At 46.3% G+C, this 27,390-nt stretch overlaps 1 protein-coding gene across 1 annotated transcript in view; it reads right to left on the minus strand.

The window, feature by feature from the left end:
- Positions 1 to 27,390, minus strand: part of LOC141117640 (receptor-interacting serine/threonine-protein kinase 3-like) — a 71,399-nt gene that overhangs the window by 41,906 nt on the left and 2,103 nt on the right. Inside the window, exons 2-3 of the mRNA XM_073610588.1 lie at positions 8,736 to 9,063; positions 7,528 to 7,667 (exon numbers count right to left, since the gene is read on the minus strand). Coding sequence (XP_073466689.1) covers positions 7,528 to 7,667; positions 8,736 to 9,063 — 468 coding nt within the window. The remainder of the gene's footprint in view (positions 1 to 7,527; positions 7,668 to 8,735; positions 9,064 to 27,390) is intronic.

Genomic DNA, 27,390 nt, shown 5'->3' on the forward strand with positions numbered 1-27,390 from the left:
TGGCATGTTGAACTTCCAGTGACCAGTATGAGAGAATGAGAGTGATAACACCAAATTTAACACACTTGCTCCCCATTCACTCCTGAGACCTTGTAACAGAGGGAAAATGGCCTAATTGGGCCCAATTTGGACATTTTCAATTAGGGGTGTACTCACTTTTGTTGCCAGCGGTTTTGACATTAACCGCTTCAGCCCCGGAAGAATTTACCCCCTTCCTGACCAGAGCACTTTTTACAATTTGGCACTGCGTCGCTTTAACTCACAATTGCTCGGTCGTTCGACATTGTACCCAAATGAAATTTGCTTCCTTTTTTCCCCACAAATAGAGCTTTCTTTTGGTGGTATTTGATCACCTCTGCGGTTTTTATTTTTTTGTGCTATAAACAAAAAAAGAGGGACAATTTTGAAAAAAAACACAATATTTTTTACTTTTTTCTATAATAAATATCCCCAAAAGTTTTTTTTTAAAAAAAAATAATTTCTTCATCAGTTTAGGCCAATATATATACTTCTACTATACATATTTTTGGTAAAAAAAAATCACAATAAGCGTATATTGATTGGGCGCAAAAGTTAGCGTGGGAAAGATTTATGGAATTTTTATGGCATTTTTATTTATTTATTTATTTTTTTACTAGTAATGGCAGTGATCTGCGATTTTTAGCGGTACTGTGACATTGCGAGGGACATATGGGAGACTTTTGACAGTTTTTTGGGACCATTGGCATTTATACAGCGATCGGTGCTATAAAAATGCACTGATTACTATGTAAATGTCACTGGCAGGGAAGGGGTTAACACTAGGGGGTGATAAAGGGGTTAAATGTGTGTTCCCTCAGCATGTTCTAACTGTGTGGGGATGTGAATGACTAGGAGAGGAGCCATGTCATTTTTCCTACTTAGTAGGAAGAAACGATATGGCTCCTCTCCTCTGACAGCACAGGGATTTGTGTGTGTGAAAAGATATAATAAAATATTTACAAAAATGTGAGGGATATAGATATATATATAGATATATATATCACACACACACACAGGATAGATAGATAGATAGATAGATAGATAGATAGATAGATAGATAGATAGATAGATAGATAGATAGATAGATAGTAGCGGGGTGATCAATGGGATATACAGTGGGGACGGAAAGTCTTAAGACCCCCTTCACTCTTTTTTTTTTTCACTCTTTGTTATATTGCAGCCATTTGCTAAAATCATTTAAGTTCATTTTTTTCCTCATTAATGTACACACAGCACCCCATATTGACAGAAAAACACAGGATTGTTGACATTTTTGCAGATTTTAAAAAAAAAGAAAAACTGAAATATCACATGGTTCTAAGTATTCAGACCCTTTGCTGTAACACTTATATATTTAACTCAGGTGCTGTCCATTTCTTCTGATCATCCTTGAGATGGTTCTGCATCTTCATTTGAGTCCAGCTGTATTTGTTATACTGATTGGACTTGATTAGGAAAGCCACACACCTGTCTATATAAGACCTTACAGCTCACAGTGCATGTCAGAGCAAATGAGAATCATGAGGTCAAAGGAACTGCCTGAAGAGCTCAGAGACAGAATTGTGGCAAGGCACAGATCTGGCCAAGGTTACAAAAAAAATTCTGCTGCACTTAAGGTTCCTAAGAGCACTGTGGCCTCCATAATCCTTAAATGGAAGATGTTTGGGACGACCAGAACCCTTCCTAGAGCTGGCCGTCCGGCCAAACTAAGCTATCGGGGGAAAAGAGCCTTGGTGAGAGAGGTAAAGAAGAACCCAAAGATCACTGTAGCTGAGCTCCAGAGATGCAGTTGGGAGATGGTTGTAAAGTTGTAAAAAGTCAACCATCACTGCAGCCCTCCACCAGTTGGAGCTTTATGGCAGAGTGGCCCAACGGAAGCCTCTCCTCAGTGCAAGACACAGGAAAGCCCGCATGGAGTTTGCTAAAAAACACCTGAAGGACTCCAAGATGGTGAGAAATAAGATTCTCTGGTCTGATGAGACCAAGATAGAACTTTCTGGCCTTAATTCTAAGCGGTATGTGTGGAGAAAACCAGGCACTGCTCATCCCCTGTCCAATACAGTCCCAACAGTGAAGCATGGTGGTGGCAGCATCATGCTGTGGGGGTGTTTTTCAGCTGCAGGGACAGGACGACTGGTTACAATCGAGGGAAAGATGAATGCAGCCAAGTACAGGGATATCCTGGACAAAAACCTTCTCCAGAGTGCCAAACCTTCTCCAAACCTTCTCAGGACCTCAGACTGGGCCGAAGGTTTACCTTCCAACAAGACAATGACCCTAACCACACAGCTAAAATAACGAAGGAGTGGCTTCACAACAACTCCGTGACTGTTCTTGAATGGCCCAGCCAGAGCCCTGACTTAAACCCAATTGAGCATCTCTGGAGAGACCTAAAAATGGCTGTCCACCAACGTTTACCATCCAACCTGACAGAACTGGAGAGGATCTGCAAGGAGGAATGGCAGAGGATCCCCAAATCCAGGTGTGAAAAACTTGTATCTTTCCCAAAAAGACTCATGGTTGTATTAGATCAAAAGGGTGCTTCTACTAAATACGAAGCAAAGGGTCTGAATACTTAGGACCATGTTATATTGCAGTTTTTCTTTTTTATAAAATCTGCAAAAATGTCAAATTCTGTGTTTTTCTGTCAATATGGGGTGCTGTGTGTACATTAAGTCTGATAGAGCTCTGGGTGGGACAGACTCCAAATTCCGTGAACCACAGTTTGATGTTTTCTTTCTAGGTCTTGTTTAAAGTGGGAGTAAACTCCCATACATGAATTGTACCTATAGGTAAGCCTAAAATAAGGTGTACCTATAGGTACTGTAAATATCTCCTAAATGTGCACCGTTTAGGAGATATTTACTGTACATGCAGCCGGTGACATCAATGGAACATGCGCTCTGAAGAAACAGGCACCTGGGTCGTTCCTTCAGAGTCCTGTCCCGTGAACTTTGGATCCAGCGCTCATGCACGAGAGTGACTTCATTGAGGCTCTGGCCACTCACACAGCTGGCGTCCGTGAACCCAGAAGGAGGACGAGTGAAGATGGAAGCCCTGTCAGCGGTGACAGCTTGCTGCTGGAAGGGCTTTATTCTAAGGCAAGTTTCACATAATGTGCTAGTATGCGATGCATACTAGCACATTATAACTTTGCCTTGCAGGTGAAAAAATAAATAAAAAAATCACCAGTTGTTTACTACCGCTTTAAGGCAGCAGGTCCTAGCTCTCACAGAGGACACTTACCTTAAACAAGGACTTTCTTGGGCTACAGACTCAGTAAGGCTCAGTAGAGCAGAAGTTTATTTACTTATAAGGTATGGCCAGAGATCTCTACTTTCTGTGTGTGACTATCCTTTGGGATTAAGCATAACATTTTTTGTGAAAGAAAAGTTGGTCCCTGCCTTGAGTCTGATCCCCTACAACAGTGGTTCTCAACCCTGTCCTCCTCAAGTACCCCCAATTGGCCATGATTGCAGGTTTTCCTTTATCTTGCACAGGTGCTTGAAATCAGAGTCCATGGCTTGGTATTTCCGACAGCTATTTTATTTAAGGGAAATTCTCAAAACATGGCCTGTTGGGGGTACTTGAGGACTGACGCTGAGAACCATTGCCCTAAAAAATATACATATACAAGATTTCCAGGCTCCATTATGATTATTACCAGGTTTTATAGGTGATTGCAATCTTTACAGAAAGAAATACGTGCATTTCATTATTTTATAAAATGAAACCATTGATACTTGTGGGCTCACTTTTTGTAAAAGGCTATCAGAGGGAACATCACTGTTTCCATATATATAAAAATGTTATACACATTATTGCAGGGTGTGTACTTAATATTTAATGTAGATGGTTGAATGAAATTACACCTCTTTGTAGCTGAGGTTTCATGTTTAGATGCAGTTATGCCAAAAGCTAAAATTTTGTACAATAATGCCACGTACACACGAGCGGACTTTCCAGCAGAAAAGGTCAGATGGAACGAATCCGTCAGACATTCCAATCGTGTGTGGGCTTCATCGGACCTTTTCTGTCTAAAAATCCGACGGACCTTAGAAATAGAACATGTTTGAAATCTTTCGGACGGAATCGATTCCTATCGAAAAAAACGTTCATCTGTATGCTAGTCCGACGGACCGAAAACGACGCTAGGGCAGCTATTGGCTACTAGCTATTGAACTTCCTTTTCTAGTCCGGTCGTACTTCATCACGTTCGAAACGTTCGGACTTTGGTGGGATCGTGTGTAGGCAAGTCCGTTTCGTCGGAACTCTGTTGAAAAGTCTTTCAGGGTTCAGTCCGACGAGAAGTCCGCTCGTGTGTACGCGGCATTAGGGTATCGACGAGAGGGAACTAACCATTGATGTAATTTAGTATACATATGTTGTAGTGGATAATTTAGAATTCATTGCAAATATAATCTTAGTGTGCGTGTCACAATCTCAATTCCACTGTTATTTTTGGTGTTTGTAAGTGACTTCTTGTAAAATAAATCGTACTTTATTTTTCTTGTTTTGTAGTCTGTACTCACACCCCATTTCATTGTGTTTAAAGAATACCTGCCTAGACCAAATAATCTCTGGAATATTTAATTAGTCAGCTTAATTATTTTTAGTAAATTATTTTTGTATTGGAGGCACTGTTATCTATTGATCGATTACATGATTGATATAGCTGATTCAATTATTCATTCAATATGACATTTGCAATATGGGAAGCTAGCCCACCACCTTTTTACTTTCTGCACCTTCCAATCACCCTATAACTGCAATGGGTAGCCTTGCTGGCTAATAGTAAGGTGGGGGAGACAGAATGGTACTAGCTAGCTCTCAGCACTACTAGAAAGTGTCAAAGTTTTCATATTAGAGCCTCTCAGATATTGGCGTAGGGTCGGGGGTCACACTTGTGACCCCACCTTTGTCCCAGGGGGCCCGGGCGGCATCCCTGTCACATTAAACTTTATGCTAGGCATCATGGCCGACTGTGGTCTGCTTGCAGCTTATACCGCCCAGCACTCTATTCAAACCTGCTTGCCTCCTGTCCTCCGCACTTTGTAAGGTAAGACAGGAAGAGGGGGCGATGTGGGGTGGGGGAGCCAGGGTCTTTATTTGAGGGAAGGCTGAGGATATTAATGGAGGGAGGTGGGCTGAGGCCATTATTGGAGGATGGGGCAGAGGTCAACAATAGAGGGGGGCTAAGGACATTAATGGAGGGGGAGCTGAGGACATTAATGGAGGGGAGCTGAGGACATTCATTAAGGGGGAGCTGAGGACATTCATTGAGGGGGGGGGTGAGGACATTCTTGGAGGGGAACTGAGGACATTAATGGGGGACTGAGGACATTAATGTCTTTAAGGTAAGACAGGAAGACGGGGCGATGTGGGGTGGTGGAGCCAGGGTCTTTATTTGCGGGAAGGCTGAGGATATTAATGGAGGGAGGTGGGCTGAGGCCATTAATGGAGGATGGGGCTGAGGTCAACAATAGAGGGGGGCTAAGGACATTAATGGAGGGGGAGCTGAGGACATTAATGGGGGACTGAGGACATTAATGGGGGAGCTGAGGACGATAATGGAGGGGGGGCTGAGGACATGAATGGAGGCAGACTGGGAACACTAATGGCATCACTAAGGACATTAATGGAGGGGGGCTGAGGACAGTAATGGGTCACTGAAGACATTAATGGATGGGGGGCTGTGGACAGTAATTGGTCACTGAGGACATTAATGGAGGGGGGCTGAGGACAGTAATGGTGGGAGCTGAGGACAGTAATGGGGGGGGAGCTGAGGACAGTAATGGGGGGGGCTGAGGGTAGTAATAGGGGGTTTAAGACAGTAATATGAGGGCTCGGGATGCTGATGTAAGAACGGGATTATGATATGAGGCTCAGTTGAGATCTGTGCATGCAAATTTGCGTGCGCACATTGCAGGTAGAGCAGCCCATTCATTTTAGTTAATTACATTTTTTTTTTATTGCGCCAAACCAAGCCACAAGGTGCTGCAGCACCATGTGGTTTGGCATGCAATAAAATGTGCTCTAGGTGCTGATGTGTGGGGGTGCTATTAAGAGGTCAGTGTGTGACAGCTCCAGGCCACACAGGGTATGTGGGGCAGTAGTCAGTCAATCTGTGGAGGATCACTGATGTAAGGGGAGACACTGATAAAAAGGTTCCCCCTTATATCAGTGTCCTCACTCCCCTCCTGCATCAGTGAACACCTTTACCTTAGTGTATTCACTATGTAGACTCTAGTGTAAAGGGGAACTCTGATGTAAGAGGTTCTCTGGTCACCAGAGCCCACCTCCACCCACATCAGAGTTCCCCTTTACATCAAAGTCATGGGAAGGGGCTCGGTTTAGGGGGCCCTTCATGGTTTCCTGCACCAGGACCCTGAGGGTTCTAATTATGCCTCTGCTCCTGGAGTTCAACTAAGTACCTGCACATTTATCCTTGGTCAGTTTAGTGATAATTTATATGAAACAGGTGTTTTAAGAAACCATTTTCATGTATAGTTTTTAACTAGGGTTATCCCGATATCGATGCTAGTATCGGTATCGGCACCGACACAGATTATTTGCCCAAGTACTTGTACTCGGGCAAATGCAGCCGATGCTTCACCTGATACCTGTACAGTCAGCAGTGATCGGCGCATGGGGGAGTTACAAGCTTCTCCCCTGCGGCTTTCAGCTGCTTTAGTGAAATATATACAGCGGCGGTCCAGCGGCGGCCCCTCTCCGTTCTGCTGTCCCTCTCCGTTCTGCTGTCCCTCTCCGTTCTGCTGTCCCTCTCCGTTCTGCTGTCCCTCTCCGTTCTGCTGTCCCCCTCCATTCTACTGTCCCCCTCCATGTCCTCCTCCTTCCTTTTCTGTATGGACAGAGTCAGCTGACTCTGTCCATTCACATAACTGAAACATTGTAACCTCCTGTGATTACGATGTCTCAGTTTATGAATGGAGAGGAGCCGCTGTCTTCTCTCCATTCATTTTCAGTGCAGCTGAGGCTGCAGAGAAAGGGACTGGGGAATCTCTATCCTCTGTCTCTTTCTCTGTCTCAAGGGGGAGATATCAGGGGTCTGTTAATTCCCCTGATATCTCACCAAAGCCCCCCAACAGGGCTGATTAAAAAAAACACACAAAGTGTTGCAATAAATAATTTTAAAAAATGTGTAAAAAATAACAAAAATTTAAATAAAAAAACACACAGACACCATCCACCTCCTCCCCCCCTAAAAAAAAAGAAAAAAAAAAGAAAGCATTGTAAAAAACAAAAAAAAAAATGTAAAAAAACAAAACAAAACACAGTCACGTGACATTAAAAATAAAAGTATAGGTATCGGCTAGTACTTGAAAAAAGTATCGGTACTTGTACTCGGTCTTAAAAAAGTGGTATCAGGACAACCCTATTTTTAACTATTTTTTTTTTTACATGCATTGCAGTCATTATGAATCATTATGTACACAGATTTAAAATACAGTACAATTCATAAATCCATGGCCATCTTCTTCTTACCTGTAAACATCATATGATTTTAAAGGCTTATAGTTAATGTTATTTAGAGCTTCGGGTGGCATGTAGGGCAATGTCCCTGCAGACGATGGAACTCTAGAAATAGCAGCCCCTATAATCTTGGACAATCCGAAATCTGTGATCTGTTAAAGAAGAATTATAATTAATTGTATAGGAGTTGTCAAATACTGGCTTCAAAGAGAACTTTCAGATGTTTTTATATTCAAAGATGATGGTGGTGTGGGGAATTACATTTTTCTTACCTTTTCCATTCTAAAAGAGCAGTAAAAATGGTTTCCCGATGCACCTCGAAATTCATGGTTTCTTTTTAAAAGTATGTTCCCCATTATAAAAGTTTTTGTTTACAGTACCCTCTCGTCACCAACTTTCTAGTTTCTTCAAATAGGCTGGTGACTTCCACAAATCAGCATTGAGTGCCTGTGTGGCCAATCTCCAGACCCAAGCCACTCACATCGGAGAGGGCCCTTGACTCTTAACTTCTGACTCATAGCACTGCTGTAACTTTTACATGGATTTTGGAGGTAGTGAAACAAAGTAGTGTAGGGGGAAAGCTATCCACTGAACATGTTGGCCTGTCCATCATAGGAATATACAGGTATACTCTAAATCTGCACACAATCCACATTACCCCACCCTCAGGAGCATAAAACCACATGTCTCTGATGCTGCTGTATACATTGCTTGGAATGGTTAGAACCAACGCACTGTTACTCTTCTTGGACCCTCCCAGTGGTCTCCACTAGAACCCAGCACATCCACCAAGGGTGTGCAGGAACTCATTATGGGAAATCAATATGGGCAATATTACACCTCATGGCCAAAGTGAGCAGTGGAGGAAAGAAACTTTGCACCAGTTCTAGACCAGTGGGTGGTGTAAAAGGTACATTGGAAACATCTGTTATATTCAACTGTATACATTTGTATACAGCAGAGTTTGGAGAGGCAATCCCCACTGCATACTTAGGTTAAATGTAAACTGCATATTAAGGCAAAACTTTTTTTTGTAAGTTTTGAATATAATGTTTAAGGGGTTAAGCCTTTTGTCTAGTTCATATTACTGGTTTTTTTACCTGTGGGGGAAGATTGTGCTGTCTATTGCTACTGAGACAGAAAGTGAGGGAAAAGTCAAAAGTTTGTGGACACCTCCCCATTACTTTTACTGTATCATTCATCTGTCACAGGTCACTTACCTTAACATCTAACTGCTTATTTAAAAGGACATTGCAGGGTTTGAGATACCGATGGATTATTGGGGGATCCAGACTGTGAAGGTAGTTCATTCCAAGGACCACTTGATGAAGAATCTGAAACCTCAAAGCCCATGGGACATCTGGGATATCGTCAAAGAGAGTGCGTAGAGAACCATAGGGCATATACTCCATGACCAGTCCATACTCTACAAGACTGCCTTCCACTTTCTCATATACTCCAAGGAGATGGAGAACATAGGAGTTGCTTGCTTTCTGCATCACATCTCGTTCCTTCATTAGATCCTTCATCTGCTTTTTCAGGTTGGAACTGAAACGAAGAATCCCAAAGCTATTGTGAAGCTGTTACTGGTGCAGTATTACTCTCTAAATAAAAAGGAAGATTGCCTGGATAGCTAGGAGCCAAGACTTCTATCTAGTGCTGGAGGCAAAAGAAACCGTGATAGCATCAAAACCAAGCCCACCTCTGCACCATTCTTAATATGAACTTGAATTTTTTGATAAAAAGGATATCAGGCAGGAGGGTGGCAAGAGGGTCACCCACTGATCGAATTTCAGACTGTTCATCAGGCAATTCACACCCTCTTCTATTGGATTTAATTGTAACTGTACTGTCTATCTGCCTTTGTATTATAAAGCGCTGCTGAAACTGTTAGTGCTATATAAATCCTGTATAAAAAAAGAAGATTAATAAAATAAAATGATCACATACAGTCATTTAAAAACACACACACACACATACATATGCTCAGCATAAATGAGTACACCCCAACAGATTTGTCAGAAAACCTTTACTTTTCTTTCAGAATCAACATTTTCTATGGGACACTACAAAACAAATTACTCCCACAAATGCAGGCCATTGATTGCAACCAAGATTTGTTAATTTGCACAAACCAAAAAGGGTGTTACTTAGCAAAGAGAACTCCTTCCCATTTCATGCTGTCAGCTATGGCACCACATGGAAGAGAAATGTCGCAAGGCCTGAGAAAGAAAATGATTTCTTTACACAAGAAAGGTGAAGATTACAATAAGATTTAGCTTTATTTATCAGTCAGAATCAGAGGCAGATCCAGGGGAGGGGGGAGAATGCGGGTAAGTGAGTGGGATCCGCGGGCGGCTTTGCTGGTGAGAAAGCAGGCGGCTCTGTGGGTGAGAGAGCAGGCGGCACCGCGGGCGGGCCGGGCTGCTGGACGACTCGGTTGGTGAGCGGGCGGGAGGCTCGGCGAGCGGGTGAGAGAGAGGGCGCGCAGCTGGGCAGCTCGGTGGGTGAGCGGGAGGCTGGCCAATCAGGGAGCCGGTGGGCGGGGGAGCAGAGAGATGACATCATCTCTCACCGCCCGGCGCCCGTCCTGCATCCCTGCAGTTCCACCCTCACTGTGCAGGCAGCCACGGGCAGTAGAGAGATTATATAATTTCTATGCTGCCTGACTGTTGGGTATGCCTGTCTCAAAAGATGTACGGGGGAGTGCTGCAGCCTGCACACGTCCCTGGGGGCAGGGGACCGCGAGATCCATGGAGTGGGAAGGTGTAGGAAGTGTCCTTGGATAGTGCCAGAGCCGCAGATGCCTGAGGAGCTGTCTCTTCGTCTGAGACACAGGTATGACATACCTGTGTCTCAGACGGAGAGACAGCTCCTCAGTCCTGCACCACCGCAAAAGAAATACATATAACTTTTCCACTATACCATAACTTTTGGACGTGGACTGTTATGGAGCTCAGAATAAGTGACTATACATCACAGGATATACCCTCCTACTAGCCACTTCTCCCCATGTACACATGTCGGCCTACTGGCTCACACAGACTGTGTTCCCGTTCTCTCAGGCTCTGATGAAGAGGTCACCCTCGAAATGCCCCATTTTAACCCTTCAGTGTATATTTTGTCTCCTGTTTTTATGAAAGTATTATTTGTATTATTCAGATGGTTATATTTATTTGTTTGTATTCCATTATACATGATTAAACCAAATATGTTTTTGATGTAAGCGGTTGATCACACAACCTCCATCCACCTCCTTCCACAAAGTCTTCTCCAGACCCCCCCCTGGTCAGCTGAGGTAGCAGGACACGCATTACCACCTCTTTCATACCTTTTACCATCTACAATACTACCCAATTACACAACAAACGCTCTCACGAGCGCAGGAGTAATTCTTACCATATTGTGTCTACTTTTGACAGGCGACATGGCAAGTGACAATTCGCAATGTGTGGCAGGTGACGTGGCAAGTGACAATCTGCATCTGGTGACAGGTGACGTGGCAAGTGACAATTTGCAACGTGTGGCAGGCGATGTGGCAAGTGACAATCCACAATGTGTGACAGGTGACGTGGCAAGTGACAATCTGCATCTGGTGACTGGCGTAGTGGCAAGTGACAATTCGCAACATGTGGCAAGTGACAATCTGCATCTGGTGGCAGGCGACGGTGGCAAGTGACACACTCAGGCTCCCACTGATTCTGCATTATGGTGAGTTGAACGATTTCATTTTATATAACAATGTACTAATAGAAATAATGCGCTTCAATCATCCTGACACCATAACAACCATGGTGCCATGATGATTGAAGCACCAAAACCAGCCATTTCCCCGATAAATTGCCCCCCAAAAAAAATATTTTCTGGCAGTGCCCCTCCTGAGACTAGACTCTGAATCCACCCCTGGTCACAATACTGTAGCAAAAGTTATACAAAAATTTAACAGTGATGGAACTGCAACTATCTCACAGAGATGTCCAGACCATCCACGGAAGTTAACACCTCGACAGGAGCGTCTTCTAATGAGAAGGGTTAAAGAAAATCACCATGCAAGTTCACCGTAATTAGCTAAAGAAGAAGAAAGCCTAACTGGGTGATTGTTTCGCATGACACAATACGGCGTACACTGCAGAGGAATGACATGCATGGGTGTCATCCACGAAGGAAGCCTCTCCGAAAGCCAATGCACAAGAAAGCTTGCCTAGAATTTGCCAGGGCCCATGCTGAAAAAGAAGAAGACTACTGGGACTCTGTACTCTGAAGTGATGAGACCAAGATAAATGTTCTTGGAACTGATGGCTTCAAAACTGTAAGCTGTTGCAAAGGTGAGGAGTATAAAGAAAAATGCATGGTGCCTACAGTGAATTGTGGTGGTGGCAGTGTCCTTCTGTGGGGCTGCAAGAGTGCTGCTGGTGTCGGGGAGCTGCATTTCATTGATGGTATCATGAATTCACAGATGTTCTGCTCTATATTGATAGAGAAGATGCTGCCATCACTCTGTGCCCTTGGTTGTCATGCACTTTTCCAGCATGACAATGATCCAAAACACACATCTAAGGCCACTGTTACACTTCTCGAGAAGAACAGGGTGAAACTGATTCAGTGAACAAGTATGTCTCCTGATCTGATCCAAAACAAACACCTATGGGGAATTCTGAAGAGACAAGTTGAGCATCACTCTCCATCCAGCATCCAGGTTCTAAAAGAGGTCATTGTTGAAGAATGGAAAAAGATAGATGGACTTGTGCATTCAATGCCTAGAAGACTTTTTGCTGTCCTTACAAATCATGGAGATCATACAAAATACTAGATGTAGTAGTTTTTGTTGTGGGGTGTATTCATTTTTGCATCAATTTTTGCATTACGCGTACATGAACTTTAATGGCATCCCTGTCTTAGTCCATAGGGTTCAATATTGAGTTGGCCCACCCTTTGCAGCTATAACAGCTTTAGCACTTCTGGGAAGGCTGTTCACAAGGTTTAGGAGTGTGTCTATGGGAATGTTTGACCATTTTACCAGAAGAACATTTGTGAGGTCAGGCACTTCTGTTGGACAAGAAGGCTTGGCTCGCAGTCTTCACTCTAATTCACGCCAAAGGTATTCTATTGGGTTAAGGTCAGGACTCTGTGCAGGCCAGTCAAGTTCCTCCACCCCAAACTCGCTCATCCATGTCTTTATGGACCTTGCTTTGTGCACTGGTGCGCAGCCATGTTGGAACAGGAAGGGGCCATCCCCAAACTGTTCCCATAAAGTTGGGAGCATGAAATTGTTCAAAATGTCTTGGTATGCTGATGCCTTAAGAGTTCCCTTCACTGGAACTAAGGGGCCAAGCCCAACCCCTATAAAGCAACCCCACACCATAATTCCCCCTCCACCAAATGATTTGGGCCATTGCACAAAGCAAGATCCATAAAGACATGGATGAGCAAATTTAGGGTGGAGGAACTTGACTGGCCTGCACAGAGTCCTGACCTCAACCCGAAAGAATACCTTTGGGATGAATTAGAGTGGAGACTATGAGCCAGGCCTTCTCGTTCAAATCAGTCCCTGATCTTACAAATGTGCTTCTGGAAGAATGGTCGAACATTCCCATAGACACACTCCTAAACCTTGTGGACAGCCTTCCCAGAAGAGTTAAAGCTGTTATAGCTGCAAAGGGTGGGCCAACTCGTTATTAAAGTTCATGTGCGTGTAAAGGCAGGTGCCCCAATACTTTTGGTAATAATGCTGTATAAATACACACATACAGATAGGGTTGCCACCTGTCCGGGATTCACCCGGACAGTACGGGTTTTGAAACATGTGTCCGGGTCTCTGGCCGCCTGAGACCCGGGCACATTATTCAGACCCGTCTGTGGCTCCCTGTGCAGCGTGCATTGCCTACACAGGCGGCCCTCTAATTTACTTCTCTGGCGAATCATAGTAATGGAATGCCCGCAGCTTGTGCGGGGTATCTGTTCTCGCACGGCACGCTGCCTGTGAGCTCCACTTTTTATGACAGGGTGGACCCGACATCTCTCCCCGCTGTCCCCAGCTGCAGGACACATACACAGTGCAGAGAGTGCTGTGTAGTGAACCCACCCCTCCTCCTCCTGCTGTGTTGTTTTCCTGTGTACACAGAGGAGGAGGGGAGGAGAAGGCTCATCACGCTGCCGACAACGTTCATCTATCTGAACTAATCCACAGTGAGTCTTCCAGAGGATGGGGGGCATGAACAGGAGGGTGAGGGGGGAACTAGCCCACAGTTCACTTTGAGTAATTTGGGGGGGGTGTATCTTCTTAGGGGCACTTTAGTACCTGTGCTACAAGGGGGCTTGGATATGAAATCCAGACCCCTTAGCACATATCCTCTCCCCCCAATATTAAAGAGATGATGTCTGCCACAGAGCAGGTGGCCCTTGGCACCCCACAAGAGATGTGGAAAATTGCTCCAGGTGCCCATACTAGTGCCCCCCTTCCAAGCAAGTTAGTGGAGAAAAGCGTGGGTTCCAGGTCACAGGACAGGTTCACACTATGAAAACACAGGAATGCGCTGTGCGTTCTGTGCGATTCATATGTGACCCGGGTGCAATTTCAGCCCAGTTATCATATCTGCAGTCTCTGACCATCTCCTTTATCATGTCTGATGTCTCTGACCATCTCCTGTATCATGTCTGAAGTCTCTGACCATCTCCTGTACTATGTCTGCAGTCTCTGATCATCTCCTGTACTATGTCTGAAGTCTCTGACCATCTCCTGTATCACGTCTGAAGTCTCTGACCATCTCCTGTACCATGTCTGCAGTCTCTGACCATCTCCTGTACTATGTCTGCAGTCTCTGACCATCTCCTGTACCATGTCCACACATTCTCTGACCATCTCCTGTATCTTGTATGCAGTTTCTGACCCTCTCCTGTATCATGTCTTCAGTCTCTGACCATCTCCTGTATCATGTATGCAGTCTCTGACCATTTCCTGTATCATGTCTGCAGTCTCTGACCATCTCCTGTACCATGTCCACACACTCTCTGACCATCTCCTTTATCATGCATGCAGTCTCTGACCATCTCCTGGCCACAGCACCGGTCCCTGCCAGATCGGATGACGCACCCCTGTGCTCCCTCTCATCTACCTAAGGCACTACAATGATAAAGTCTATGCTTCCCCTCTTATGGATACTTGATGCTACATTTCTTTGAGAGGTGCCAGGCTGTGGCCGAATGCTGTTTCCAAACTCAATTCAGATACTTTATACCCATGACCAGATTGTGATCATTTGCATATAATCACTACTGATAGGTTTATGCAACCTTACCTTACCCAATTGGATCTCTAGCTCCTGAGGAAGCGTTCTGCGTAACGCGAAACATGTAGAGCAACTAGAGAATATCTCACCGTGGATTACCAAACCTGCTGCATTTTGTTTGCCACAATTGTGTACCTATCTACTGTTCAATGCCTAGGGGAAGTATTTCTCCTATATATGAACTAAGTGATACATGTATACATTTATAATCCTCTTTATGCTATACAAATCTGCAGGATAGGATCCTTACGGTGTATGACTATTAGGGTTTACATTCAGCTTGAATTGTTTTTAAATAATCTATGTGTGTCCATTGTCCTTTATAATTTTCTAATAAAATACCTTTATCAAATTTACTTTTTGTAGTCTAATACCATTGTGCCTCCAAAGTCCCATGTCTAGAATCTTTTTATCTATAATCTCCTTTATCATGTCTGAAGTCTCTGACCATCTCCTGTATCATGTCTGAAGTCTCTGACCATCTCCTGTACTATGTCTGCAGTCTCTGATCATCTCCTGTACTATGTCTGAAGTCTCTGACCATCTCCTGTATCACGTCTGAAGTCTCTGACCATCTCCTGTACCATGTCTGCAGTCTCTGACCATCTCCTGTACTATGTCTGCAGTCTCTGACCATCTCCTGTACCATGTCCACACATTCTCTGACCATCTCCTGTATCTTGTATGCAGTTTCTGACCCTCTCCTGTATCATGTCTTCAGTCTCTGACCATCTCCTGTATCATGTATGCAGTCTCTGACCATTTCCTGTATCATGTCTGCAGTCTCTGACCATCTCCTGTACCATGTCCACACACTCTCTGACCATCTCCTTTATCATGCATGCAGTCTCTGACCATCTCCTGTACTTTGTCTGCCATCTCTGACCATCTCCTGTATCATGTCTGCAGTCTCTGACCATCTCCTGTATCATGTCAGCAGTCTCTGACCATCTCCTGTAGTATGTCTGCAGTCTCTGACCATCTCCTGTACCATGTCCACACACTCTCTGACCATCTCCTTTATCATGCATGCAGTCTCTGACCATCTCCTGTACTTTGTCTGCCATCTCTGACCATCTCCTGTATCATGTCTGCAGCCTCTGACCATCTCCTGTATCATGTCTGCAGTCTCTGACCATCTCCTGTAGTATGTCTGCAGTCTCTGACCATCTCCTGTACCATGTCCACACACTCTCTGACCATCTCCTGTACTATGTCTGCAGTCTCTGACCATCTTTTGTACAATGTCCGCACACTCTCTGACCATCTCCTGTATCATGTATGCAGTCTCTGACCATCTCCTGTACCATGTCCGCACACTCTCTGACCATCTCCTGTATCATTTATGCAGTCTCTGACCATCTCCTGTACCATGTCCACACACTCTCTGACCATCTCCCGTATCATGTATGCAGTTTCTGACCCTCTCCTGTATCATGTCTTCAGTCTCTGACCATCTCCTGTACCATGTATGCAGTTTCTGACCCTCTCCAGTATCATGTCTTCAGTCTCTGACCATCTCCTGTACCATGTCCACACACTCTCTGACCATCTCCTGTACTATGTCTGCAGTCTCTGACCATCTCTTGTACTTTGTCTGCAGTCTCTGACCATCTCCTGTACCATATCCGCACACTCTCTGACCATCTCCTGTATCATGTATGCAGCTTCTGACCCTCTCCTGTATCATGTCTGCACTCTCTGACCATCTCCTGTATCATGTATGCAGTTTCTGACACTCTCCTGTATCATGTCCGCACTCTCTGACCATCTCCTGTATCATGTCTGCAGTCTCTGACCATCTCCTGTAGTATGTCTGCAGTCTCTGACCATCTCCTGTACTATGTCTGCAGGCTCTGACCATCTTTTGTACTATGTTTGCACACTCTATGATCATCTCCTGTATCATGTCTGCAGTCTCTGATCATCTCCTGTATTATGTCTGCAGTTTCTTACCATCTCCTGTACTTTGTCTGCAGTCTCTGACCATCTTCTGTAGTATGTTTGCAGTCTCTGACCATCTTTTGTATCATGTCTGTAGCCTCTGATCATCTCTTGTATTATGGCCGCACAGTCTCGTAGTGTAACATAGGATGAAACGAGAGCCACCAAGCTGGAGACCAGAGAGGACCATCTGACTGAGCCCTGCATGGCGCACCTGAGTGGTGGTCAGTGACAGCATAGCAAGGCCAGTCTGAGGGGGGATCACTGATGTAGGGGGCAGTCAGTGAATGCAGTAAGGTAAAGGGGCATTGATATAAAGGTTACCCCTTATATCAGTAACCCCCCCACCTTACCTTAGTGCATTCACTCTGTGGAAGGTGTTCTATGGTGACCAGAGTCCCCCCCCCCCCCCCCCCCCCACATTAGAGTTCCATTTTAAATGCAATTTGGAACTCTGTGGACAATTACATAAACAGGAACTCCGATGTAAAGGAGAATGTAGTGGACTCTGATATAAGGTGATCTCGTCACCAGAGGCCCCCCTTACATCAAAGTCCCCCCCCCCCTTACATCAGAGTTCCCCCATACACCATACATACAGTCCTCACCACTCCCCCTCCCCACCATATCTATCTATCTATCTATCTATCTATCTATCTATCTATCTATCTATCTATCTATCTATCTATCTATCTATCTATCTATCTACACACACACACCAGGAGACCTCCCCCCACCCCCCAATATTACACTGGGAGGCTCCCCACCAAACATTACACACTACATATACACTATATTGTACATTACACACGCCTGCACTATATACACTATATTGTACTTTACGCACGCCTGCACTATATGCAATTGTCTACACTGTTCACTGCTGCGCATGCCGCATTACTATCCCCCTGGGGCACACAGAGGTGTCCCGGGTATTTTACAATCTCATAGTGTATGCTAACAAAGAAAATGCCAACCCCCGCTGAAGTGTTCGGGTTTGGCTCGAAGAAAAGGTGGCAGCCCTACATACAGACTTATGCATTACACAAGCTACACACTGTATGCATTACACAAGCTACTGTGTATTTAACTTATAACTGTGTATATAACTTATGTCCTTATACCTAACACAATGGACACACACTTCCACTTTGTATTCTCCCATCTCTGCGCTTCTGGCAACCTCACTAACACCCCCTTTCCTCACTCTGATCAATACCTCATCAGTTTCACAGTTCCTTGTCTCCAACCACCTATCCCTCCAAGCAGCAAATGATTAGTTCTAGAAACATTTGCCACTTTAACCCTTCTCTGTTCTGCTACTGATTACCTCTATGACAAAATATCTCCCCTGTCCTGACATGGCCACCTCTGTCTACAACAGTTTACTCTCAGCCTCACTGGATGCACTTGCTCCTCTAGCTACACGTAGAATCAGGCCCTGACCTTTACAACCCTGGCAAACCAACAACGCCAGAAATCTCAAGAGACATTGCAGTACTCTTGAATGACTGTGGCGTAAAACCAAATCCCTTCAGGACTTTACCCTATTTAAATCTGCCCTCCTAAAAAATACAATTTCTGCCTCCATGCTGCCAAACAAACCTACTTTGTCTCTCTTATTAATATTCAGTCCCTGTTGGCTCTTCTTTACCTTTAACTCTCTGCTTTGTCCCCCACCCCCTCTACCCACTAACTCACTCACTGCCCAAGAGATTGCCAATCACTTTAAAGACAAGATTGCAATACGCGAGGGCACTTCTACTGTACATTGAGGATGAGCCGAACACCCCCCGGTTCGGTTCGCACCAGAACCTGCGAACGGACCGAAAGTTCGCACGAACGTTAGAACCCCATTGACGTCTATGGGACTCGACCGTTCGAAATCAAAAGTGCTCATTTTAAAGGCTAATTTGCATGGTATTGTCCTAAAAAGGGTTTGGGGACCCGGGTCCTACCCCAGGAGACATGTATCAATGCAAAAAAAACTTTTAAAAACGGCCGTTTTTTCGGGAGCAGTGATTTTAACCACTTCAATACCAGGCACTTAGACACCTTCCCGCCCAGCCCAATTTTCACCTTTCAGTGCTGTTGCAATTTGAATGACAATTGCGCGATCATGCTACACTGTACCCAAACACATTTTTTATCATTTTGTTCCCACAAATAGAGCTTTCTTTTGGTGGTATTTGATCACCTCTGCGGTTTTTATTTTTTGCGCAACAAATAAAAAAAGACCGAAAATTTCGAAAAAAAAACAAGTTTTTCTTTGTTTCTGTTAAATTTTTTTGTAAATAAGTACGCTTTCTCCTTCAATAATGGGCACTGATATGGCTGCACTGATGGGCACTGATACGGCGGCACTGATGGGCACCGATGAGGTGGCACCAATGAGGTGGCACTGATGAGGTGGCACTAACGGGCACTGATGATGGGCACTGATAGGCGGCACTGATGGGCACTGATAGGTGGCACTGATGGGCACTGATAGGTGGCACTGGTATGCGGCACTGATGGGCACTCATAGGTGGCACTGATGGGCACACATAGGCGGCACTGATGGGCACTCGTAGGTGGCATTGACTGGTATATATGGGTGGCACTGATGGGTACTTATGTGTGGCACTGATGTGTGGCACTGATGGGCACTGATAGGTGGGCACTGATGGGCACAGATGGGCACTGACAGGTGGCACCTATGGGCAATGACAGTTGGCACAGATGGGCAATGACAGGTGGCACTGAAAAAAGCATTGCTGGGCAGATCTGGGCATTGCTGGGCAGATCATGGATATAATAGTGCCAATCAGTGCCCATTTGTGGGCACTGATTGGCACAGATTGGGCACATGTGGAAGGCCATGGGGTACATACCTGGCCATCCACGTTGCCCCTTCCCTGGTGGTCCTAGTGGCATCCCTGGTAGTCCAGTGGGGTGATCTGAGGGGGGGCTGCGCTGATAAACAATCAGCGCACACCCCCCCTGCCAGGAGAGCCGCCGATCGGCTCTCCTCTACTTGCGTCTGTCAGACGCGAGTGAGGAAGAGCCGATCAACGGCTCTTCCTATTGACAGCGTGATCAGCCGTGATTGGACACGGCTGATCACGTGGTAAAGAGCCTCCGCCGGAGGCTTTTTACCAAGATCAGTGTAGCGGTGTGTCAGACTGACACACCGCTCCACCGATCGCCGCGATGCGCGCCCCCGGGGGCGCGCTGCGGCATGTTATCCTGCTGGACGTCATATGACGTCCAGTCAGGATAACACAACCACTTCCCGGACGTCAATCCGCTATAGGGCGGGCGGGAAGTGGTTAATGATGCTTAAAGTAAAAAAAAAAAGTGAAATATTCCTTTAAATATCGTACCTGGGGGGTGTCTATAGTGTGCCTGTAAAGTGACGCGTGTTTCCCGTGTTTAGAACAGTCCCTGCACCAAATGTCATTTTTAAAGGAAAAAATCTCATTTAAAACTGCTTGCGGGTTTAATGTAATGTCGGGTCCTGGCAATATGGATGAAAATCAGTGAGACAAACGGCATGGGTACCCCCCAGTCCATTACCAGGCCCTTTGGGTCTTGTATGGATATTAAGGGGAACCCCGCACCCAAATTAAAATAAGGAAAGGTGTGGGGCCACCAGGCCCTATATACTCTGAACAGCAGTATACAGGCGGTGCAAACAAGACAGGGACTGTAGGTTTGTTGTTAAGTGGAATCTGTTTGTAATTTTGAACGGGTACATTTTTAACCTGTTTAGCTCCAGCCAAAAAATCTTTTTTAAGCTTTTTGGAAAACATAGGGAAGGGTTATCACCCCTGTGACATTTGTTTTGCTGTCTTTCCTCCTCTTCAGAAGATTTCACCTCACTTTTTGTCCCAATGAAAAATGTTTTTTGAAAATTTGGGTTTTTTGTGGAACAAGGATTGGAAAGCATCAGTGGAAAGGAGAATTTTTTTTCCCATATTAACTCTTACAGGAGAGAATTTCCCTTCCTAGGGGTAGATTTCATCTCACTTCCTGTTGTCTCCTTCCGTTTGCAAGTAGGAGTCGTTTGTAAGTTAGATGTTTGAAAGTAGGGTCCTGCCCTATATACTCAGCAGAAATTTGGGCCTTAGGTGTTGCTGTGGCCACAACACTGTAAGCCCTCACAGGGCCCTGCTGTGAAATATTAGATCAAGAATTGTAATTACATGCCCCTGTTGAACAGGAGCTGAAAAATTAGGCCTTAGGCACTGGTGCTGGTGCCACAACACTGCAACCCCTCACAGACACTCTAGTTGGAACGCAGGAACGAGCCCTGCTGCAAAGTATTGCATCAAAAATTGTAATTACACGCCCCTGTTAGACAGGGGCAGAAAAATTGGGCCTTAGGCACTGGTGCTGGTGCCACAACACTGCAACCCCTCACAGACACTCTAGTTGGAACGCAGGAACGAGCCCTGCTGCAAAGTATTGCATCAAAAATTGTAATTACACGCCCCTGTTAGACAGGAGCAGAAAAATTGGGCCTTGGGCACTGGTGCTGGTGCCACAACACTGCAACCCCTCACAGACACTCTAGTTGGAATGCAGGAACGAGCCCTGCTGCAAAGTATTACATCAAAAATTGTAATTACACACCCCTGTTAATCAGGGGCTGAAAAATTGTGCCTTAGGCACTGGTGGTGGCGCCCAGAACCAAAAATGTTCTTACAAGCTATCAGCGTGATGATTGAGGAGGAAGAGGATAATTACTCAGGGATAGTCACTCAGCATCAGCATAGGCAGTCTTTGAAGGGATCTGAGATTTCAAAAAAAATTATTCGGTTACATCAGCATCAGGTGCTTGGCAGCTGGTGGTGATCCAAGACTGATTCATTTTTATGAAGGTCAGTCGATCGACCGAGTCGGTGGACAGACGCACCCTGTGATCGGTTACCACGCCTCCAGCAGCACTGAATGTGCGTTCCGAAAGAACGCTGGATGCAGGACAGGCCAGTAGCTCAATTGCATACTGTGCAAGCTCTGGCCAGTGATCCATCCTCAAGACCCAGTAACCCAGAGGATTTTCGGTGGGAAAGGTGTCCAAGTCTGATCTTGCCCCTAGGTATTCCTGCACCATGTAAAACAGACGCTGGCGATGGTTGCTGGAACCGATCATACCTTGGGGCTGCGGACCAAAAAATTGTCTGAACGCATCGGTCAGACGGCCACCTTCTCCACCGCTCCTTCTTTGACTGACCGAAGCCTCAGCAACACGTTGTCCAGAAACAGGAGTTTGTAACCTCCCAGTCTCTGGGAACGCGTTGCACAGACCTTTCTGCAAGGCCTCCCGAAGATGTTTCATCCTCTGCTCCCTCTGCGATGGCAAGATAAGGTCCGCAACCTTACCCTTGTAACCTGGATCAAGGAGGGTTGCCAGCCAGTATTGGTCCTTCTCCTTGATACCACGAATACAAGGATCCTTACGCAGGCTTTGCAGGATCAGGGAGGCCATGTAGCGTAGGTTTGCTGAGGCATTCGGTCCGGAGTCCTCTGGGTCACTAAGGACGACATGGTCCGCAGCCACCTCCTCCCAGCCACGTACAAGTCCATGTGTTTTTTGGGACTGATCCCTTAAAGACTGCTGCTGATGCTGAGTGCCAGGCTCCACCTCCATACTGACACAATCTTCCTCCTCCTCCTCCTCCTCGTCCTCTTCCTGTGTGATCGGCGGGCACGCAGGAACACTGTCTGGATAAAGGGGGCCTTGAGAGCTAAGGAAGTCCTCCTCTTCCTGCCTCTGTTCTGCCTCAAGTGCCCTGTCCATTATTCCACGCAGCGTGTGCTCCAACAGGTGGACAAGGGGGACAGTGACAGTGATGCATGCACTGTCACTGCTCACCATCCTCGTGGCCTCCTCAAATGGTGACAGGACAGTGCATGCATCCCTGATCATGGCCCACTGGCGTGGGGAAAAAAAACCAAGCTCCCCTGACCCTGTCCTGGTGCCATAGTCGCACAGGTACTCATTGATGGCCCTCTGCTGCGTGTGCAGCCGCTGCAGCATGGCCAACGTTGAGTTCCACCTGGTGGGCATGTCACAGATTAGGCGGTTCTTGGGCAGGTTAAACTCCTTTTGGAGGTCCGTCAGCCGAGCACTGGCATTATATGACCGACGGGAATGCACACAGACTTTCCTGGCCTGCCTCAGGACAACCTGTAAGCCCGGGTACCTGCCCAAGAACCGCTGCACCACCAAGTTAAGGACGTGAGCCAAACAGGGCACATGGGTCATTTGTCCCTGTCGGAGGGCAGGGAGGAGGTTGGTGCCATTGTCGCAAACCACCATTCCTGCCTTAAGTTGGCGTGGCGTCAACCACCTCTGAACCTGCCCCTGCAGAGCTGACAGAACCTCTGCCCCAGTGTGGCTCCTGTCCCCCAAGCACACCAGCTCAAGCACCGCATGGCATCTTTTGGCCTGCGTACTTGCGTAGCCCCTTGAACGACTACGGAGCACCGCTGGTTCCGAGGAAGAGGCCATGGAGGAAGAAGAAGAGGAGGGGGTGGAGGAGAGAGGTGTGTCACAATCATTAGCATTTTGGAGGCGTGGTGGCGGAACAACCTCCAACACTACTGCACCTTGTCCTGCATCCTTCCCAGCTGCCAGCAGAGTCACCCAATGCGCCGTGAAACTTAGGTAACGTCCCTGTCCATGCCTGCTGGACCATGAGTCAGCGGTAATATGCACCTTACCGCTGACCACCCTGTCCAGCAAGGCATGGACATTGCCTTCCACATGCCGGTAGAGAGCCGGAATCGCCTTCCGTGAGAAAAAGTGGCGTTTGGGTACCTGCCACTGAGGAACCGCACATTCCACAAACTCACGGAAGGGGGCAGAGTCTACCAACTGAAAAGGCAGCAGTTGAAGTGCTAGCAATTTTGTCAAGCTAGCATTCAACCGCTGGGCATGTGGATGGCTGGGAGCAAACTTCTTTTGGCGGTGCAGCAGCTGGGGCAGGGAAATTTGCCTGGTACAATCTGACGTCGGTGTACCAAAAGCAGATTGCCCACAAGTACTTGGCTGTGACACACCTAATTCTACACCTTCATTCCTCTCAGTGCAGGTCTCAGAGAGGACTGAAGGTCTAGTGGGGTTGGAAATCTCAGCTGATGAGGAGCAAGGAGAGGTCCTCTTTGTTCTTTGGTGTGGGTCTTTTAGATGCGCTTGCCAACGAACTTCATGGCAGGTCAACATATATCTGGTCAAGCATGTGGTACCCAAGCGGGAGATGTTTTGGCCACGTGAGATACGCTTGAGACATATGTTGCAAATAGCAGCGGTGCGATCTGATGCACTCGTCTCAAAAAAAGCCCACACCAAGGAACTTTTTGAATAACGCGCAGAGACTGCAGCGCCCTGCACAATGTGCTGCCCTTAGGCTGGCCCCTGGAGGGCATCCTGCCTCGTTGGTGATGTGCCGCCTCCTCCTCCTCCTCCTCTCTCCTATCAGGCACCCACGTTGAGTCAGTGACCTCATCATCCCCTCCCTCCTCATCACTGGAGCAAACCTGGCAGTATGCTGCAGCAGGGGGAGCATGACTGCCAGATTGCTGTCCTTCTTGGGCACCCCCTCTGTCCGTGCTCATGTTACTGCCTTCATCGAGCTCAGTATCATCATCAGAGCCTTCCAAACGCTGGGCATCCTCCTGGAGCATGTACCCAACACTGTGGTCAAACAGTTCGAGGGACTCCTCAGGAGGACATGGTGGAGCTAGGGAAGGAGTCACTGATGACATTGAGCCGAGGGAAGAGGCCGCTGCTTTGCCAGACAAAGCACCCTGGGCATGGGTGAGAGAGGATGAGGAGGATGAGGACGGCTTGGTCATCCACTCAACCAAGTCTTCCGCATGTTGCGGCTCAACACGGCCAGCTGCCGAAAAAAAGGCCAAGCGTGTCCCATGGCCATGTGCTGATGAGGATGCACCGTCTCCACGACCAGCACTAGACACAGAGCCTGCTTGCCCTCTCTTATTGGCTTGTGACTGTCTGCCTCTCCTTCTTGGCCTTCCAGACATACTAATGGCCTGTAGCTGCACTAAGCTGGGATATATATATATATATATAAATATATATATACTGCAGCTAGCAAAATCAACTGCCTGCCTGTAGTATGAGAACACCACCAACCTTCTACAGGTAGCTTTAGCTGAACACTGTGAGGTGGACGCACCCCACTAACTTGTAGGTTTAGCTGAACACTGTGAGCAGGACGCACTGCACTAACTGTAAATAGTCTAGCTGCCTGACCGTGGTACTAATAGGATCAAAAGAACACCAGCAATTTTCTTCAGGTAGCTTTATATACTGTAACAAGACAAGCCTGCCTGTCAGTAGGAAGATAACAGGAACGGATCTAGCTGAACACTGTGAGCAGGACGCACTGCACTAAATGTAAATAGTCTAGCTGCCTGACCGTGGTACTAATAGGATCAAAAGAACACCAGTAATTTTCTTCAGGTAGCTTTATATACTGTAACAAGACAAGCCTGCCTGTCAGTAGAAAGATAACAGGAATGGATCTAGCTGAACACTGTGAGCAGGACGCACTGCACTAAATGTAAATAGTCTAGCTGCCTGACCGTGGTACTAATAGGATCAAAAGAACACCAGTAATTTTCTTCAGGTAGCTTTATATACTGTAACAAGACAAGCCTGCCTGTCAGTAGGAAGATAACAGGAACGGATCTAGCTGAACACTGTGAGCAGGACGCACTGCACTAAATGTAAATAGTCTAGCTGCCTGACCGTGGTACTAATAGGATCAAAAGAACACCAGTAATTTTCTTCAGGTAGCTTTATATACTGTAACAAGACAAGCCTGCCTGTCAGTAGGAAGATAACAGGAACGGATCTAGCTGAACACTGTGAGCAGGACGCACTGCACTAAATGTAAATAGTCTAGAAGATAACAGGAACGGATCTAGCTAAACTGAATACAGTGTATATATATATATATATATGCAACACCTGGGATGCATATATATACACAATACACTTTAAGTGCAGCTAACTGACTGACTGTCCTGTCTAATCTAGCTAACTCAAATGAAATGACACTGTCTCTCTCTCTCTAAGCACACCGGAACACACTGCACAGGGCCGCCGTGCAGGCGGCCTTATATAGTGTGGGGCGTGTACTAAATCCCCTGAGCCATAATTGGCCAAAGCCTCCTTGGCTTTGGCCAATTACGGCTCTCTGTTCAGGCGGCGCTGTGATTGGCCAAGCATGCGGGTCATAGTGCATGCTTGGCCAGTCATCAGCAAGCAATGCACTGCGATGCCGCAGTGAATTATGGGCCGTGACGCGCCACACGAATTTGGCGCGAACGGCCCATATCGTTCGCAATTCGGCGAACGACCGAACAGCCGATGTTCGAGTCGAACATGGGTTCGACTCGAACACGAAGCTCATCCCTACTGTACATACATCTTCACCATAACCTCTAAAATAACCTTCTTGACCCCTTACAGTCTGTCTTTCGCTCGCAGCTCTCCACAAAACCTGCCTTACTAAAACTCAGTAACGATTTACTAACTGCTAAAACCAATGGCCATTACTCCACACTCCTACTACTTGACCTCTCTGCGGCCTTTGATACTGTTGACCACCCGCTCCTTCTCAATGAACTCCACTTCCTTGGCCTCCAAGATTCTGCTCTATCCTGGTTCCCCTCCTACCTATCAGAGCACTCCTTCAGTGTTACCTACAACTCCGTCTCCTCCTCTCTATTTCCTCTTTTTGTTGGGGTCCCCCAAGGCTCTGTTCTTGGACCCCTTCTCTTCTCTATCTGCACCTCCTCTCTTGGTCACTTAATAACCTCCCACGGCTTCCAATACCATCTCTACACCGATGACACCCAAATCTGTCTACTCCTCAACTCACTCCTTCAGTCTCCTCTCGCATTACTAACTGACATATCAGCATGGATGTCGCACCACTTCCTTAAACTAAATCTCTCTAAAACTGAGCTGATAATATTCCCCCCTGCCCGTGCCCCTCCATGACTTTTCCATCAAGGTCAATAATGCAACCATCAATCCCTCCCCTCACACCAGGGTACTAGGTGTAATCTTAGACTCTCACCTGTCCTTTCAGCCCTAAATCCTAATGCTGTCAATAACTTGTAGACTTCACCTCTGTAACATCTCTAGCTTTCACCCCGTAACATCTCTAGCATTCACCCCGTTTTAACGAATGAAACCACAAAGCTACTCATTAACTCCCTTGTTATCTCTCGCCTTGACTATTGCAACTCCCTCCTCATAGGTCTACCTCTCCATAGGCTATTCCATCTTCAGTCTATCGTGAATTCTGCTGCCAGACTCATCTATCTTACCAACCACTCAGTATCTGCCACCCCTCTCTGCCAATCCCTAGATTTGCTTCCGATTGCCCAGCGAAATAGATTCAAAATACTAACAACAACATATAAAGCCATTCACAGCTCTGCCCCGAGCTATATCACCAATGTCTACTACATCACCAATGTCTCCCAATATCACCCAAACCGTCCTCTCTGCTCCTATCAAGACCTGCTCTCAAGATCCCTTGTCTCCTCCTACCATGCTTGTTTCCAGGACTTCTCCAGAGTCTCTCTCATCCTCTGAAACTCTCTAGCTCAAACT

Source organism: Aquarana catesbeiana, linkage group LG13 (genome assembly GCF_042186555.1).
Source record: "Aquarana catesbeiana isolate 2022-GZ linkage group LG13, ASM4218655v1, whole genome shotgun sequence".
Classification (NCBI taxonomy): Eukaryota; Metazoa; Chordata; class Amphibia; order Anura; family Ranidae; genus Aquarana; species Aquarana catesbeiana.